The following is an 18,498-nucleotide window of genomic DNA, read 5'->3' on the forward strand; positions in this document are numbered from 1 at the left end:
TTCGTGACGGCCTCCGTCGCACAGCAGGTGTCCCGCTCTCACGATCTTCGCTATTTCCCGCCACCCCATTTTCTCTCTTCTCCGGACGCCGAGACTGTTCTCGCGCCTAGCACGAGGCCATTATCTTATTTTCCGCCTGGAAACATCGCACCCACAAGAAAAACGATCTGATAGGGGAAAGAAGGCCGACAGAGAAAGCCCATTGGCTGTTCACGCGGAAGATCAGAGGTGCTTGCGTGTAATAACATTTGTATCTGCGACCGTCTTTCTTTCTTCCCGACGATATCAGGAACAGTTCGAGATATTCGATGCCATCAACCTACCATGATTGGATGGATAGTTCGAATCATTATTAACGTTGTTGAGCGATGATTTTAAGCTGCTTGCTAACGGTAAAACGAAAAGAAGGACAGGAACGATGCGAACGATGGAAAAAGGTGTTTTTCAAGATCAAAGAAGCTAAAATCATGTTCGAACTCAGAATTATTTAAAAACTATGATGAATCGTCCGGATCGTTTTACTGGCAATCGAAAAAATTTCAGAGTCATGGAGGACTATTGAGGTCATACTAGTAGCAATCAAGATCGACGAAAGGGTCATACAAGTGTCACGTTTAAATCGTGTCATTGTCACTCGGTCTTATTTTCATTTACAAAGGTGTACAATGATGCTCATTTAAAGAATATGAATCTATTAGAACGGCCCTTATTACGGGACAAATCTACTTAAGCAGATTAAGATATCAATATGTACCTTCCTGGTTATTATCGTAGTTACGGCAGGAAAGAATTACGGTTGCACAATCATATGTCTTTCTTCTCACGGGATATACCGTATATTATGATACGTTATAAAAGCCGTACAAATAGTAACGGTACAAGCGAAGGAAGTAAGACACCGCTTCATCGAGACATTATTTTGATTTATGTATGTTCGCAATCGAGCAACCTATAGGAATATCTTTATCCCGGCGCAACCTGGTGCAAGAATTCTCACTGCCCTCTGCTAAACAGCTTTACGGTGCCACGCATGGGTATTAATATCACGACGCGAAGCTTATGGTTCTCGGTCTACTGACCACGAGGGGTACGAGCAAGTCGGTTGCAACCAGGGGAACAGCTATATCCGTTCTACGCTGCCAAACTACGGTACACAATACGGTACATAATTGAATCCATAAAACAACGGTAACTACAAAAAAAAAAAAAAAAAAAAAAAAAAAAAAAAAAAAAAAAAAAAAAAAAAGAAAAAACAAAGCCATAAAATTTATTTCAATTCAACATCCTCGATCAAAATACTTTTCAAAGAAAAGGGAACGCAATTATCGTGACATTCGCTAATTAAACAAATAGAGATCACTGAACGCGCATAATAATTGAAGAGCTGAAATGTTAAAAGATCTAAATGCAACACGGACAATGATTGTCAATAAATATACTTTTCAATAAAAAAAAAAAGGAAAAAGGAGCAGGCCGCTGGCGCATGAGCCACGGCTAACGCGTTCGTTAATTTTCTCTACGCTTTTTCCGCATTGCGTGCGCAATTGCGTCGGGAAGCGGCGCGGAGCCGTCGTGCAGAGATATTCGCGGCAGTAGCCATGGTTACGGGCGTTGATCGCCAGCCCGCTAGGCGGAGGCGGCGTGCGTGACTAATTTGACACCCCGTAGATATAGGTGCGCCTAACCCAGACAGTCACCTGCGATTCGTGCCGGCCTCGTGTCGGTGCTAACGATCACGATTTGGCCCCTTAATAAAACCGAATTAAACGGGCCGACAAGCGCCGCCATCGACTCGCTTCGATTCGAGTTATTCAGTCTAAATAATTGTAAATATAACCCTTTTTAATAAACTGTTACACGCATATTTTCTGATGAATCATTTCGTACACACATACATACATGTATTCGTGTAAAAGGAAAATCCACGACTATCCGAAGCTGTAGGGAGGAGCGTAATTGAACGTGTTTTGAAAATATTTATGTAATTCGTCCAAATGTGAATGAAAGAAATTATAAAGTAGAAGAATCGCGTGTAAGATGTTTAAATCAATTAATTCTGAAGTGATAGCCGTTGAGCTATCGTTCCATTATTGCCTGAATATATAAAATTTTATTTCGGTATCGGCATAACTCCCTCTATCGTTCTATTCGTCTAGAGATAACGCAATAAACATTCTTACGTTACACGTTAAAGCAATTGTACTTTTATCCAATAAACGAACGGTGTGTAGTACGTTAAAGATCAAACGATGTGTTTGCCGAGTAAAATAGACGTGGAATTATTGTTTGGAACGAGGGTTAATTGTTTAGGGAGTAGTAGAGGTAGAATATTATTAATGCAGTTCGTATGCAAGAAAATAGTTGTAGAACGACGCGTGTCTCTTGCCTTTGAACGGGGTTTCCATGCCGACGTGACGGTAAATAACGTCAAGCACCGTAGAAGCCCCTTTTATTTCGTACATACGTTCTTGCTTCCTGGTAAAGATGATTTTCTTCCTAGAAACTAACCCGTTTTCACCCTTCCTGTTCTTCTTGTTCAGTCAAGCTGCTCGTACAGGGGTCGCGCATACACAGGTATTTCGAGGTTTTCCTCGTACATACGCATGCAAATTACTTTCGCATGATCGTCGAAAACATTTTTCAACGGCGTAAACGCGTACGGCGGTTCCGATTTTCTTTGTAAATGGAACGAAAACAAGGAAGATCGCTTTTAAATTGCGCTCTCAAAAGCTTTCAGAAACGATTGCAGCTTCGATATTAGTTTCACGTCCCACCCCCGTGGTGCCTCCATCCCCTTGCTACCCACGCCCATCTATCACGCTCGACGAATGTATTTCTCGTCGTAGGCGAGAGCGGTTTGAAATTCTTCCGCGACTCGGTGTGCCAGCGGACGAAAAAAATTGTAATCGAATTGGAGTATTTTTCCAATTGGCTATCGTCGAGCGGTCGAGCGCGTCGAACGATCGACCATCCGGCCACGGCGGATTCTTTTTCTCTTTCCCTTTCTCTCTCTTTCTCTCTTCAAATTAGTTGGCCTACCGCGAAAAATCAATCTGCCCGCTTTTTTCCGCCCATCTCTCCGTGCCTTTTCCACGACGATTGTCGATTCCATTTTCTCTTTTTCGTTCGCTTCGGGAAAATACGCCGGCCATCGATTCGAATTCCCCATGGCGAAATGTCATAGACTCGTCGCGATTTCCGTGCGACGCGTTTTCTTAGGTAATGAATTTCAGCATATAGATCCGGGAATTTACCCTCCTTCTTTATTTCCCAATTACATTCAGCGATAATTCTCCTAGTAACTCGTATTCAATCGTATTGAGAATTGCGTATATTTAATTTACTATTTGAGATCAATTCTATAAAATAAGAACTAGACGCAACAGACGATGTTACAAACATTATTTTTTAAGCCGGCCTTGGAATTTATTTTCTTTATGCTATCCTTTTCAATTAATATACCAATGGAAGTAACTTGTTTGTTTCTTAATAATTCAACATTAATTGTATATTATTGTATAGTAAAATTGAAATATTTACGGAAAACGAAGTCGATCAGTTTGGCTCTTGAGAAGCCCAGTTAACCTAATATTAAATATAATGTCTATATATTTGGCTGCGATTTTCGCTTTGTATCCTATACCTTATTCAACGACAATCACCCTAATCAGCAGGTGTTTCATGATAGAGCCAATTTCGATGAGTGTTTCCAGCGAAGTTCGCCCTTATATCGATTCCAATTCTACCAAATCGCTGGCCTAAGGCATGTTTTTTAACAACCGAACTCACCGATCGCGTGACGGCAAGGAGAAACGCGCGTCGACGATGCGCCTAATCGTATAATACGCAGCAGTAAAATTTTGTTATTCTCTGATTAAGTACGTGGGAAAAGAACGAATTTAAGAGGTGATAAATTATCTCGCAGTGAAAATTGTCGAAGGTCACTGCTTTTAAGAAAACTCTACATCTGGTCTTTTTAGCTTTCTAAAGCACTGAAGCCATCGACAGCGCATAGACAAAAGACTGCGACGAAGGCAGACCATAAACAGTGGACAGGAGACGTTGGCTTCAGGGTTTTTTTCAGTTATAGAGTAACACTGCTAGCGTGCGGATCTGGACCAGCTCATATTATTATTTCAATTTTTTGTACTTTTCACTTCCGTATTTCAAATATATTTTTCTATCTTGTAATTTATCCACGCGTCTCTCTCACTATACATCTAATAACCTCAACAAAAATTAAATAACTTTCAGCCATAGAAAGTTCTAATGTTAAGCTCGTTGATCCTGTTACCATAAGACAGTAACGAATGGAAACTGCTAAATGCAGAATCGAACTTGTGGAATAATCACGCAACACACTTGCACTACCGATTATCTTTATCTTCTCAGAAACCTCGTACCTTTTTCATTCTTTTCCATTCTTCCCTGGGTTCATTCGACTTTAGTTTACCCACCTTGTTCACGAGTAGTTGAATTTCCAAACGTCGTCACGTCACTCGTGAAAATTAATGAAATATCAAGAAGAAGAAAATGTAATGGGTTAACCAGAACCGTAAATCCGAAGAATATTGGCAATTACAAGCCATGTAACCTTCTATAACGAGTATTTATTCAAGAAACCATTTTAACTGCGAGAGGTTGTCAACGAATCTTTTCCTTTCACGAGCCGATTACGAACGTTGCATTGAAAACGATGCGTAAACCTGAATTACAATAACAAGCTTAACAAGCAATTCGACGTTTCGATATCGGCCGAGGCGGAGCGTAGCTGTGTATCCAATAAAATCTCCGCACTCCGTGAACGATAATTATCGCGGGAAAACATTGTTAATCCCCGCAATCAATCTGCCAGTACGTATATTATACACACGCGCATATCCATATATATGTGGTGTGTGTGTGTGTGTGTGTGTGTATATATATACACAAATATATAACGTACATACAAATATATATATATATATATATACATATCTTTGTGTGTATAGTATATATACTCAGGAGGCAGAGAGGATGCATGGAAAATCTGGAAAACGCGTTTTCCCGGGTCACACAATCGAGGCTATGGTGACCACCGACCGGGCCCCCTACCACCGAAACAACCCGGTTTGTCCAATAAAAGCTCCGTTTCCCTTCGCTATCACCCCCTTCCAACCCTCCGCAAAACCATCTCGTCGAGCGGCCTAATAAATCCGACAGATAGGATTGGCGTGCGCTATCAATTAAAAATGATGAAACCGAACGTGCGTCCGCCTCTTCGTTGCGCCTATCATCTTTCTCTTTTCCTCTTCCACCCTCCTTTCTCCATCCTTTCTCCCACTCTCTTTACTCGTAGCTTCGCGGCTGATTCCTTCGCCTTGTCTGTTCGCGTAATAAGCTTAAGCGATTAGGTGTACCTTAGGGGCGCGCTGGCGTTCCCTTCTTCGATGTTCCAGCTCCTCGCTTTCCAATTTCTCTCTCTTCAAGTTGAGAGAAGTAGCGAAAGGGGCAGCATTGTAAGCGACAGAGAGAAAGGAAGGATGGAGAAAGGTCGGCAAACTCCTCTACAGAAAATTGAAAAAAGTACAACGACGACAGCGGTGGTGTGCACGGCGACAGCACCGGCAGGTTTTAAATGCAATTTAAATTTTTAATTGCAACTCTCTTCTAGAGACAGTGGCGCCGTGGCGTTATCTATCATCCTTCTGCCACGGTTCCTCTATGCCGTACTCCCTCTTTTCTTTCGGTGGTTGTTATTAATTGCTTTGCCTCCTGATGACTAGGGTTGTTTGGCCGCTGCTGATTGAAATGCAGATGTTACTTTTCCTTTTAAAGCTATGAAGCTCTATGAAAAATTTTGCATCTTCTTCGCTTATATTCGTCTTTGGGTAGCCAGGTTATAAGAATCGTCGACGATCTTGTAATCGTCGTTTGTTGGACCTAGTAAAATCGGGTAAAGAATAAATTCATCCTGGGATCTTGCATTTTTATCGCTTAAAAGAATCAAATTAAATCGATAAAATTACACGATTTATTATTGAACGTTCTGACGGAAATACTAAACTCGTCTTAGGCGAATAGTCCGACAAAAGGAAAAGTAATCCGGCAATTAATTTTCAACGCAAGACTTTCTACTTTCTCCGTTTTAATTCCTTTTGAAATGACTTTAATCCCAAGGATCGTTGATAAAATCGCGATGATTGTTATCATATCGCTTATCAGGCATGACGAAATGGTAAAGTTATGAAACGATTTAAAAAACAATAGGATGAAAAATCAATTTAGCTGCTTCGATTTGTAAAAAACGCAGGTGCACCTGAAAAGTTGGCGTACTGGTTGCTTGTTATCTGGCAAACTACGTCGCTCGTATATACTTTTGTTAGGTGGCACGGTCGGAAAGCGTGCCCCCGGGAGCCTAATCGATGCGTCGTCGCATGCGACTGCGTGCTTTTATCGCTGTCACGCACATAATTAATTTAATTTAGTTTAATACGTCGGGGCCAGCGTCAGCCGGCGATTGCTGTTCCGATTGTTTGCACGGAAACGCTGCCATTAAACTCGGCCCGCTTGCTGGTCGCGCGCACGGCACTCGTGTCCGCTTGATTTCAATAGAACAGAGAAAGACCAAGACTGACGAAGGAAAATATTAAATCGCTTGATTCGTGCTCGAGCCCTAGTGTCTATGAATCTAACTCATCGCCCTTCAAGACGAGAAAACGATAGTTTTATTACGTGAAGTTGTACGAATCACAAGTTACAAGTTGCCAATAAAAACGTTGGTTAATAATCTAAAGGAAATTTTACAGATCTATAAATTATAAAGCCTCTAATTATTGTGTTTGATATAGGATTGTGAAAGAGAAGATTGTAAGTCGATTGCAAATATTTATGCAAATAAATTTTCATCAACACGACTAAAAGAATAAAGCTTAAGAGATTACTTTACTTGCTAAATATTCTAAATAATCTATAATTTGTCAACTCACTGGAATCGTTAATTAATAAATCGTCGTGTAAAACAGTTCAGATCGAACGAATTGGAAAATCGTTTGTTTTGTTTTCATACAATAATCCCTGTCGAAGAGAAGTTCTTTTTCGAGTGACGTTTTTTCCCAGACTGTAAAGGTAAAGAAAAACATTGGATCAGAGATCGTTGTTTTTTTCATTTTGTTTTTTTGGCTTTGGTTTTCGATAAAAGAGCGAGGTAACAGAGACGGTGGTTGTTTAATAAACATCGTTGGAAGTTATGGCACAGTACGATGCCTTTCTGACCGTTCGTTTATTCCCTCCCTTCTTTTTTCGTGAAATCGTTAAGGTAACAGGATCGCGCGCCGGTGTCGTGAGGGTTAACGAGTTAATACCTCGTTAGTCGCGTGACTCCGCGGTCGGGTGATTATTTAAAAATGTATGAATATTCGTTTTACCCGCGAGAAAACGATCTCTCGCTGTATGCCGATTAACAACGCGATTTCAGACAATTATTCTTCCTAATCGCTGATCCACCGACAGGATCTCCGATTACAAACGAACCCGCCTTCGCATTTGCGCAGTTAATTCTCGAAACTTTTTCAAGTTACGTCTATGCACACTATTTAATAACAGGATTATTCTTATAAGATGAGAGAGGAATTAAAATCGTTGAAAACAGATTCCAAATTATAGGATAAATTTTAGATCTGCCCATCGTTCCATCCAAAATCTCAATACACACGTTCCACTCTCTAAGCTTCTAACTTTCTAAGCAACTCTCCAAGTTTCTAATGTTTCTAAGCTTCCAAGTTTAAGATCGTCAAAACCAGCGAATTATAATTTCTCTTAAACAATTTTTATATGTGCAACGATACATTTGTGTGAATTTGTCTGATTTTAAGCAGACTATTTGTACTAACAAAGGCTTGATTTTTTTCTTGCCGTTATATACACTATATATACGTTCTTTAGTTCCGATTTCTTTGGTGTAAATTTTATACTCTAATATATAATCGGTAGTTCTGGAGATAAGTACTAGGTATCCTCGTGCACACGAATTAACTCGCGTTTTAACTCACCTGGACGCGCACTTCCGGAAGATTGACTTTCATAGCGAGCTCCTCCCTGGAGTACACGTCCGGATAATGAGACTTCTCGAAGGCTCTCTCGAGCTCGTGCAGCTGGTAAGTGGTGAAGGTCGTCCTGTTTCGACGATGCTTCTTCTTGCCGCCGTTCCCGTTCAAATCGTCCCCGCAGCCTGCTCCGAGTTCCTCGTCGCTGCCACCGCCGGTGGAATTGCAGCTGTTCTCACCTGGAACCCACGGGAGTGGTCAGGTCTCCTCGGAAACGGTCGTTACGGTTAATAGGTACGGTAATGGTGATCGATTTATCCCAGTCTCGGCTATTACCTCTATTATGCGCGTATAATGCTAGCTATTACAAGTGTTGTAACGCTCATCACTCGGAGTTGGATCGTGCTCGATTTTTCACGTTCGCGTGCACGTTTCGACTTTGAGATTTCCGTAGGAATTTCTCGCATTTCAAACTCTTGATAGGTCAGACAAGAGTTGCAAATAATAGTTGTTTACATCTAGCGTAAGTTTAAACATCTATTTGATATTATTGCAAATATGAAAATTTAGATTCGTGATGAACGGTAGTCAGTAAATTAGTCAGCTTAAATCCTCGGTTGGTTGGAACACGGTACGGTTTTTAGTTTTACAAAATCTAAATATCTGTTCAACTGGATTGCAATACGCGAAAGAAAAATAAATATTTTCGTTCAAAGATCGAGAGATTTTTAGGTCATTGAATATTTTTTGTTATTGATATTACTTTGATATTAATTCGTTTCCTTGAGTTTGAATTTGACATTCTACATTCTTATCATTACTGTGGAACCACATGTAATCTCTCGAAACATTTGGTAGTTTTATTCATCAACTTACTTCTGGCATAACTATTCCAATATTCATTTTCTGTCGCTTGTTATTTTCTATTCCTGTCTGTTTTGCAAATATTAAAAAGCGATAGAGAAAATGAACTTTGAAACGATTCAGTTTGTTTGGATTTTGAATATGGTTCGTTGCAATTCAATTTCATCAGGGACCTAAATAGGCCGTGGACTTTGACTTTAATCATCTACGATTTCTTGTAACGGGGGTACAGTTCGTAGAAATCGTATCGACTTAATGATGTCACGTTTTTACAGTAACACAGGCAAAAGTCGTGTAAGAGAAATCATTTGAAAAGGCTTGGCAATTCCTCTTTTGCTGCGAAATTATTTCATTTTACTAACATTTTCGATTACCTGATTATCGACGCTTATTGATTTACACGAATTCGTAATTATTACAATATCTCTAATGGATTGAACGCGAACGTGCGACAAACTGCAACTGTATTTCCCAGAATCTTACGCGAACAATTAATTATCCGTTTCAATATTTACGAGATGGTAATGAGTTTACTAAACGAGCAATTTCGAATCTGTCCGAAATCAAAAGTTCCGCTAATCGAACGTTAATGGATTGTATGAAAATGACGTTATAACAAGTCGCTCTCGCGTGTCCTTGTTCTTTTTATAGAACCAGCATTCGAAAGTTCAGTGGACGAGACAAGATTTCCGCAGGAATCACACCGTTCATAAAAGCTTGTCGCTTTGGCGAATGTTGCACGCCAACGTGGATCGACGCGCGCGTTTATATACCGGGTGGCAGGCTAAAGATCGCAAGCCAGATTGCATTTGCAGGCTGCTGTATTAAATGAAACGTAGCTTATCTGTCGTTTTACCAACGAGTACAGTTATTTTACGACAAGCTCAGTACATTCCGCTGTGACGCGCTATCTTGAAAGGAGCAACTAGAGAAAGGGAGATTTATGAGTTACGATATCGTACTTATCGCAACAATTTTATTTGTCACACAGACAATATTTTCAATACGGATACGAATTAAAAAAGAAAAAAGAAAAAAACACCAGCCTTATCCCAGATTAGAGTATTTAGGGAAACCGATAAGTTTTACGCGAGAATACAATTAATTGACGATAATAGGGCTCGTTATCGGGACATATTGGGCAATCGAAAGCGGCGTTCGACATCGAGACACGAGGATACACGTGTCGATAAATTCCGTGACGCACAATACGGCAATTTATCCGTAGAAATCAACGCTTGAACGCAATTTGCTCGGCGCGATGTTCAACGCAGTGCAACGGAAATTAAGAGGTCACCTGCAAAAAGGGAAAACCAGAAATTTTCGTTGTTTTGCGCAGCGCGTCAGCTCTTTGACGATTGTCCAACGTGCACCGATCAAGGAGAAAGAAAGGAAAAATAGGCAATTAAAAAACGCGTCTTTTCCAAGAGGTTAATTTTCAGCAAAGTTTTATGTCAATCTTTTTCAATTTGATAACCCATAAAATCTCTACCGTTACTCAAGTAGCTGGCGTCTCGCTCGACGACATTTCGTCGTCGTTAAACAAGTTATAACACGTAACCGCGTAACTTGCACTTCCGACAAACTATTACATGCTCCTTTTCGCTGCAAATTACCGCCATCTCCCGCGTTATCCGTCCTTATTATAGTATCCAGGAACACGAGCGCCGTTATCGAGGAAGAAATTGATTGCGCGGAAGCACACGCCTCGTTCGAACGAGTGTACTCGCGGCCACTGGTGGCGAATAGACATTTTCGTCAACCAAACTTTACACTCTATGGCCACCGTTCTACGTTGCTACCACTGCAGTGAAATTCACTCGCGGCCGAGTCACCCCCGGTCTCGTCGTTTCATATGCATATTTATACCTATCGCTTTTGTACGCAAACATAAAACGCGAACGCGGGTTCCATATCAATTTCGAGGCAATCAAAAAGCACCGAGTTTTCGCCGACTGTGCCAGGCGTTTAAACACCGACCTCGAACGTTGTAACGCGATTAATTTAAAACGGGAAGGGAATGGAGCACCGTTTTCCGGCGTTCTTCGACCATAACCAAATTCAACAATCGAGCTGGAACGGGATCCAAATGATCCTCTTTTCGCCGGGACCATCCCGACACCCCGTAGGGTATATATATTCAGCCTCTCATTAACTGCATAATTAACCTTCTCTCGCATCGCAGCGTAGCGCATTAGATCGAATTGTGGGGGGTAATCGGGTGGCTCAATGGCGGCGCGCACACAGATGCATACATACGCGGCACGTAGCCACGCACAAACACACGGCATCGTGCATACGCCTACACACAGACGAACGGACACGTTGTGCACGTCGTGTACAACGTATCCTGTGCGTGACGGCGTGTGCGCATTCGTGTGTGTACGTGTGCCATCGGGCCGGTGCTAACCAACAGCCTAATAACCTCGCCTTGCCTCGTGATTGACGCGCCTGTACCGGCTAATTATCAACAACAATCAATAATGGCCCCCGAGAGTGCCAACACCATCGTTCTCCTTCGCCCCGGGCCCACCTTCGCCCACCTCCCTTTTCCTCCGTCCATGCTACCAGACAGAACTGCGCACCCTTCTTCCTCCAGGCTCTCTACTCGTCGAACTGTCTAAGCTACGGCCAGCAACTTCTGTTTTAGGATGCGACCTGCTCCACCGCCGCGGAGAGAAGAGCGATGAAAGGGAACTGAGAACGCTGCAGATGGAGGTTAAACGATGACGTCGTGCTATGGAAGAGGCGAAAGCTTCTGACGGTTGAATTCACAGGCTGGATGGGTAATCACGAGGTTTAAGTGCAGAGGTTTCGCTTGAACTTTGGATTTTTAATTTTTAATCGAACCAAGAATAAAAGCTTTCTCTGTTTTCGTAATTAATAGGAGGTCAGATCTTTCTATTCTATTCTATTCTATGGAGGATAAATAACGTTTTGTATTTACATGACATACAAATATAAGTTGCGTTTACTGATCGTTCATACTGCGATAAATTTCTTGCAAATTTGTAATTGTAAGCTCCCTTTATACGATTGATTTGCTGGAAGAGTAATAATCCGTCATTCGAGTGGGAAAAGTGATTTTTGGGGGAATCGGTTTTAGGATATGAAGTTTGCAATAGAAAATTGGTAGTCAAGCCATTTAACAATGAAAAAATTCTTTTCTTTTATGGTTTAATCTTCGGAGATTTTTTTGTTAAAATATAGGTATAGTTTACGAACCTAACCCCTTCTTTTTGTTAAACAGTATAATTTTATTAAGTAAGCTAACGACGCTCTTATTTCAGAAAATACATCGCGCTCGAATTTAATTTTTCCCGAAACAATATCAAGTATTTTCTGGTCTCGACAATGGACGCAGAAAAACAAAGTTTTATATAATAAAATACCATATGCTGTAACTACAGCTGCGCAATAATACACTGCCGGAAAATTTTGCGTCTAAAATTATTTACAATTTCCATTTTCATCATTCGGTGAAAATCACAAAGTTTCTAAACGTTGAACGAATTAGTAGTGATGTCTGCCAGTAATAGAGTAACATAGCCGGTGGTCGGACATTTTGGTGGGCGACAAACACGGAATCGCATGCGTTCAGAGGGAAATTAATGCGGTACATTATATCCATTCGGGGATACGGAGATTTATATAGGTGCGTAGAGAATGTCCGCATCACGGGCAGCGTAAGCGCGTGTGTGAGTACGTCTGCGCAATAATTGGTTTCGGTCGGACAGAGTAACCATCGTGATTAAATTCTGCGAGGTGCAGGTGCAGAGCGTCGCCGCGCCGTCGCTGTTACCGCGTGTTACGCCGTTATATCGAGATCACCCGGTATATATCCCACCAAGTGGCTCGAATTTTCCTCGATTAAAGGCGACACCGTGTCGCGAACCGGAAGTTTTCCCTGTCTAATTTCAGCATCATAATTGATACCGTTATTTCGAGCAAATTTCACTCTTAATCATTGATTTCCTACCTACTTTGGAATCGATGTCGCTTATCTTTGATTTTTATACTTTTCCCGAATATTTAAACTAATCGAAATTGATTTGATTCGAGGACAGAAGAGTCCCCAGAAAGAGACCCAATTCGATTCATTCGTTTCTGGTTTAGTTCTGACTGTGGATCGCTCGTTTGCTCTTTGTCTTCTTTATCTTCAAACCAATAACACTATTTGCACATAACATTATTTTTTTAACCGCTATTTTAATATTAACCGATAACGATAACACAAATTGCTTCACGTGACGCACACAGCACGTTATCGGTCAGATTGGGTAGACACTGCATGACGTACGTGTACGATCTTAAATGGGTTAAAAAATGATATTTACGAAGAATATGTTTATGTCAGCGTTCGTATAGATATAACAATGTGGACAAATGTATTCGCGTGATTTTATTATGCCGCTTAATCGACTCTATAGGTGCAGGTCCCGGCAGAAGAATCGAACGGTGGCCCGTGGCGTTTTGAAATTTATCAACCATCAGTGTTGGCCCATTAGAGCCGGTGCTCGATTCAGGAGGAGGCTACAATTCCTCGACCACTTCGTCCATTATACTATCTTCTCGTGTCAATCTCTTAAGTAGCTGGAATGGACTAGAACCGCTTTACACTGACATGATACAATCTTGTTTCTCCCCCGAATTTGGAATACCAACGCGAATACCTTCGTTATTCTTCTTTTTTCTTCTTTCTTCTTTTTGTCCTGAGATCGTTTACAATCGTTTAGATTAATTTTATTCGGTTTACAGGTTAGACATTTCAAAGTGACGAAATAATAATCTCAGTTAGGACTATTTCGATAAATATTAAGCCATCAGTCTTTATTTGTGGCGCGAAAGTTTGGATTTCATCAAGCGCATTAATAATCGTTATCGCGTATAGCTTTTCAACCCGCGAAACGAATTTCATTCCCTTGAAATCGTGGTCGCGTTTGATAAACGATTGACAGCGGATTAATGAATCCGTCGTGACAGTTTGACAGTTTGAGAAGAGATTTCGGTTCGCGCAAGAACTGGGACGAGACAGCTCTCTCGTTCCGCGAAATTCAAATATCCAGCTAGACATACTCTCTCTCTCTCTCTCTCTCTTTCTGTGTACCATTTCAACTCGTCGTGTATCTCTTGTCGGCTAATTAAATATCACTTAACGCTGGGGTTACCCGACTGCTAATTTTCCAACCAACCAAATGAAATAGAATCGAACAACGATCGGTATGGTCATCGATCTTACTACTATAGGACAACGATTCTTCTCTTCGAGCAAAAAGTCGATACCTTTCTGCCTCGGTTTGTCTGCTGTGAATTCCTGTTTCCTCCTCGTTCGGCGATGTCTCCTCGTCGTTTATACTTAAGCACGGCTGTCGATTCGAAATCTAATTTCCTTGATCGGCGTGGGAGGACAGGGGTAAGACAAGGAGAAGCAAAACGACACGAGGAAATAAGAGAAAGAAGATGGTATGCCGTCACACAGAGGGCTTAGCTCGCCGACCAAAGAGGATTACAGAATTTGTCTTCTCGTGGACCGTCACTGGTGCCCTGCTCTCCTCTCTTTCTCACTCTCTTCCTATCTCTCTCTCTATCTCTCTCTCTCTCTCTCTTTCTCATATACTTTCTCTCGTTCTCTTTCGCTCATCTTCTCTGATCTTTATTTTCTCCTGTCTCCGTGGGTTTCTTCTGTTCGCTCCTGCCGGGCTCCACGGCACGGTTTTTATCTCCGGAACGAAACGCAATGGCCACTTTACGCGGCACAAAGTTTCGACGGAAATTTCTTCGTAAAAGCCACTGTCAACTGTCGCGTACCTTAATCTGACGCACGTATCGGCCCACGAAAATCGCCCGTTCTATAAAGTTAGCCTGTTTTCCCACGCGACACGCGAGTATTTTTGGCACGTCAGCAATGAAATAATCGTAATTCATTGGAACGAATGGGACATCAAAGTGAAACTTCTAAATCGACATTCTATGCGATCAAAGCAGCGACTGTTACAGTTAATAAACAGATTAGACACGCTCTTCAAACGAGAAGTATGCAGTTGCATTTTCCAACGACCGAACCTCAGACGCGGCTACCGTCGAACCAGAATCATTGATTTACGCAGCGCTTTGCAGAACCTGGTTCCAGGGCGAGAGCTGTTACTCGAGTAAAAGTCAGCCTGATCGGATAATCATTTTTCTGTGGACCTGGTTGACGGTTTTAGCAGTCGTGCGGGATGATTTTTATCGCCTGCAAGGGACGAAGAAAGCGTCGCAGATGTCGGAAGAGAGAAAAAGAGAGCAGAAACATGGAGAACATGATCTCTCGATTGGCAAGAGAAGGGTATCAGGTTCGTCGATTATTCGCGTACCGGTATCGAATTATTAAATTGTCAAAGCGGCAGCGAGAACGCGAACGACGAGAAAGAGAAGGAAGGAAGGTAGGAGAGGAGAACGAGAACGCGAGGAGAGAGAGAACGTGCACGAAGCGTGTCTTAAGAACGGCCGGCGAAAGGCTCTTAAGCTGTCATCAAGTTCTTGCAATGGGGATAAAATTTCCATCTAAACGGGTCAACGAACTGGTAATCATCTCGAAGTGCGTTAATTGAAACGATACCGGAGTTAGAAATTGTTTAATTGACTGGGGGGGTCTCGTGTGAGCCTAATTGAACGCCATCGTGCCGCGGAATCTCGTTGAAATCTCGCAAGCGGAAATGGAAACTGGTCTTAATTTACTTGATTTTTCAGATATCTACAGCAGCGAATTATATGTATATTTAGCGAAAGTATTTAAACACCTGCCATAGAAAACTTCTATATATATTTCCAGATTTGTTTCAAACTTCACCAACAGAAACATGAGATAGGTAACGTATCTTGTCACGGCGCTAATTAAACAGAGGCTCATAATAGCTGTTTACAAGTGTTTTAATTTTTTCATAAGTCACTGCACTTTTTAGTATTTTTACTGAGCAAAATCGCGAGAAAGCTTTCGGTTACGTAGTTTTCTTCGCAATACATCGACGAATTTCCTGCCTATACATAAATGAATTTAATTGTAACAGTAATCGACGATCGTTCGATAATGAAACATGGTAATATAGCAAGTTTAGCTACATAAATCATTGATAACGTTTTTTGTATGAAAAGAAATGTTTTCCTAGTAGTGTTTCAAAGGCAACATCAGTGTCGATCCACAAAAAAGGAATTAACATTACAAGACTGCCCACGTTCCGTGTTCTCGTTACCATAACTCGTTTCTACATCTAAGATTTTGTAAATGCAGTGCAAGAAACGCGACGAGATCAAGTAGCAGGATATTTGCTTGCCTTCTCCTGCGAAAGTGCCGCGATTCGTTGTGCCTTTATTATAATAGTATTCAACGCGGCCCCCGTTATCGTTACTACTTAATAATTTAATTGTTCGCTGGCGTGCAGCTGTTATTGGGATATCTCTGGCTGCATCGTATGACGCTCGATCATCGTTGTGTGCGATCGTTCGTGAATTTTAGCCTTGTATTTTACAAACACGATCTCGAAGAAACCGCAAAGATGTTGCAATTAAACCAAGAAAATAAACGTGGAATATTAAGCTTCTCCTTGCTCTTTGTTCCGAATATTATCTTATTTCGTAAATTGAAGGGACTGTTGCGATAAAGACACACCTTCATTTTCCAGCAACTTGAACAAACCAGCAAAAACTAGCACGAAATCGGTCAAAACCAAATCACTTTTTCAAACGTGCTATAAATTCATAGGCAACTAATGATAATAAGCTTCATAATAATAAGGTCCCGCATCATTAGATATGAAGATCATATTCTTTCTTTCCAAATAAATACAATTTAAATATTAAAGTTGCCCGTTTACCGCAACCCCTTCGATTAATAATCGTACTTTTTGCAGTTTGAAAATCGAAAGCCTTGAATGTAAATTTTCTATCTGACTGAGAATGTGGGGAAACGATTGAATGAACGGACGGAACCAGAATGCGTCATGCGATAAAACAGCCCGCCGTGCACAATGTACCTACTAATAATTTAATTGTTCTCCAGCATGCGAGCCTTATTACAATCTCTCCATCGACGTCGAGCAGGCACGAATACGAATTCTCACATACATGTGCGAGCTTCCGAACGAATCGACCTGACCAGGACGGTTTGCGTTGCTTTAAGGTAGCCGAGGAGTACGTTAAGAAAGAGATATCTTCGTTGATGGAAATGCTTGAACATTTGACACGTTCAAAACAGTCGATGCGCACGTCTTCAGAATTTCAATATTCTTCGTGTTTCTTGTCTTGTGTTATTTAGGAAATTTGAAAATCTAGAATAATTGAATTTGAAACGGTTGAAAGTTGACGGTTCAAAGCGTTTAGCACAAGATAAGATTCATCTAAATCTTTAAATTACAGATACAAGAAACATGCGGCGAATCCATAGCAGTGCACTGATAAACCCTTCTATTCCTTAAGAAACTATTTCACAAAATTAGCATATTATAAATTTTAACTATAGTCTAGTCTATATAGCCTAATCGGTAATTCTGACATAAATTACGCGAATCACCTTACGAAGATCTTCATACTCGAGTCAAGCGCCACTATCTCTCCATTATAATCACGATTTTCAATTATAATCGCGATTAAATCTCAACAACGTCACCCCAATCGTTTCTCACCCTACACACGAACGTTCGAGATTAATCGCTTCTAATCGCTAATCAGCGCGCAAATCACAGGTATATCCTGCGTCGAGCGTCTCCGCTTCCTTTGTTTCCGCCAGGCTGTCGGTTCGCCCCCTCTATCAACTCGTTTTGTCTCTCTGTATCGTCGCTCGATGATGTGTCTCATTGGATTCGTCTAGGCACCGCGTCTGTTCGTCCTATCGATCACGAAACGTTTCGGTATCCGAGCGAAATAGCTTCCCCGACGGTCGGTGTACGATTGATCGACGACACCTGTGCACCAATTACCACTCGCAAGCTTTGATCCAACGGTAATTCGGTTAAATCGGCGCCTCTCTCGCTCGCTCGTTCCCGCGAGATCACCTCGTCCCTGTCTTCGACCGACTTGAACAAGATCGACGAACGCCCGGAAAAAGAAGACAATTTCAGGAAAATCGGATGGAGACGCGACTCTGTCTCTGACTTTCTATGCGCGATGCCAGAGGAATCGATGAAATCATAAAATCGAAAGGGGGTGTTGTTTAAGAGCGAAAGGAACTTCACTGTGCGACTCTACGAGAAGCTTTCGGGTAAAATCGATTAGCGAGATTGTCCTTTGTTGAAGTCTTTTAGAACTTTGTTAGAAGTATAGATTTCCGAGGGATGAATATACATTACAGTTTAGAAGTACTTATTTGGATACTTTTATGTTATTGGAAATATACAGTGGATATTAATGGTTGATATTTATCGGAATATATAAAATAATAATAACTGGAGATGAATGAAAATTAAATATGTGAATATTTAGAGGTAAGTGACAAATATTAGGAAGGATCAGCTATTCGTTGCAAGTGTATTCCATATTTCGGGACAGTATTTGATTTCAGTTACGGTGAGAAACAAGGAATTAACAGTAAAGAGAGATTCGTTTACTCTATAACTTTGAAAATATAACAAAGGTACGA

General features: G+C 41.2%; 1 protein-coding gene across 1 annotated transcript in view; it reads right to left on the bottom strand.

Annotated features, from left to right (window-relative positions):
- The window catches only part of LOC122571081 (retinal homeobox protein Rx1-like), a 45,326-nt gene that overhangs the window by 17,815 nt on the left and 9,013 nt on the right, over positions 1 to 18,498 (bottom strand). Inside the window, exon 2 of the mRNA XM_043734350.1 lies at positions 8,031 to 8,263. Coding sequence (XP_043590285.1) covers positions 8,031 to 8,263 — 233 coding nt within the window. The remainder of the gene's footprint in view (positions 1 to 8,030; positions 8,264 to 18,498) is intronic.

Source organism: Bombus pyrosoma, linkage group LG1 (assembly GCF_014825855.1).
Source record: "Bombus pyrosoma isolate SC7728 linkage group LG1, ASM1482585v1, whole genome shotgun sequence".
In the NCBI taxonomy this organism is placed as follows: Eukaryota; Metazoa; Arthropoda; class Insecta; order Hymenoptera; family Apidae; genus Bombus; species Bombus pyrosoma.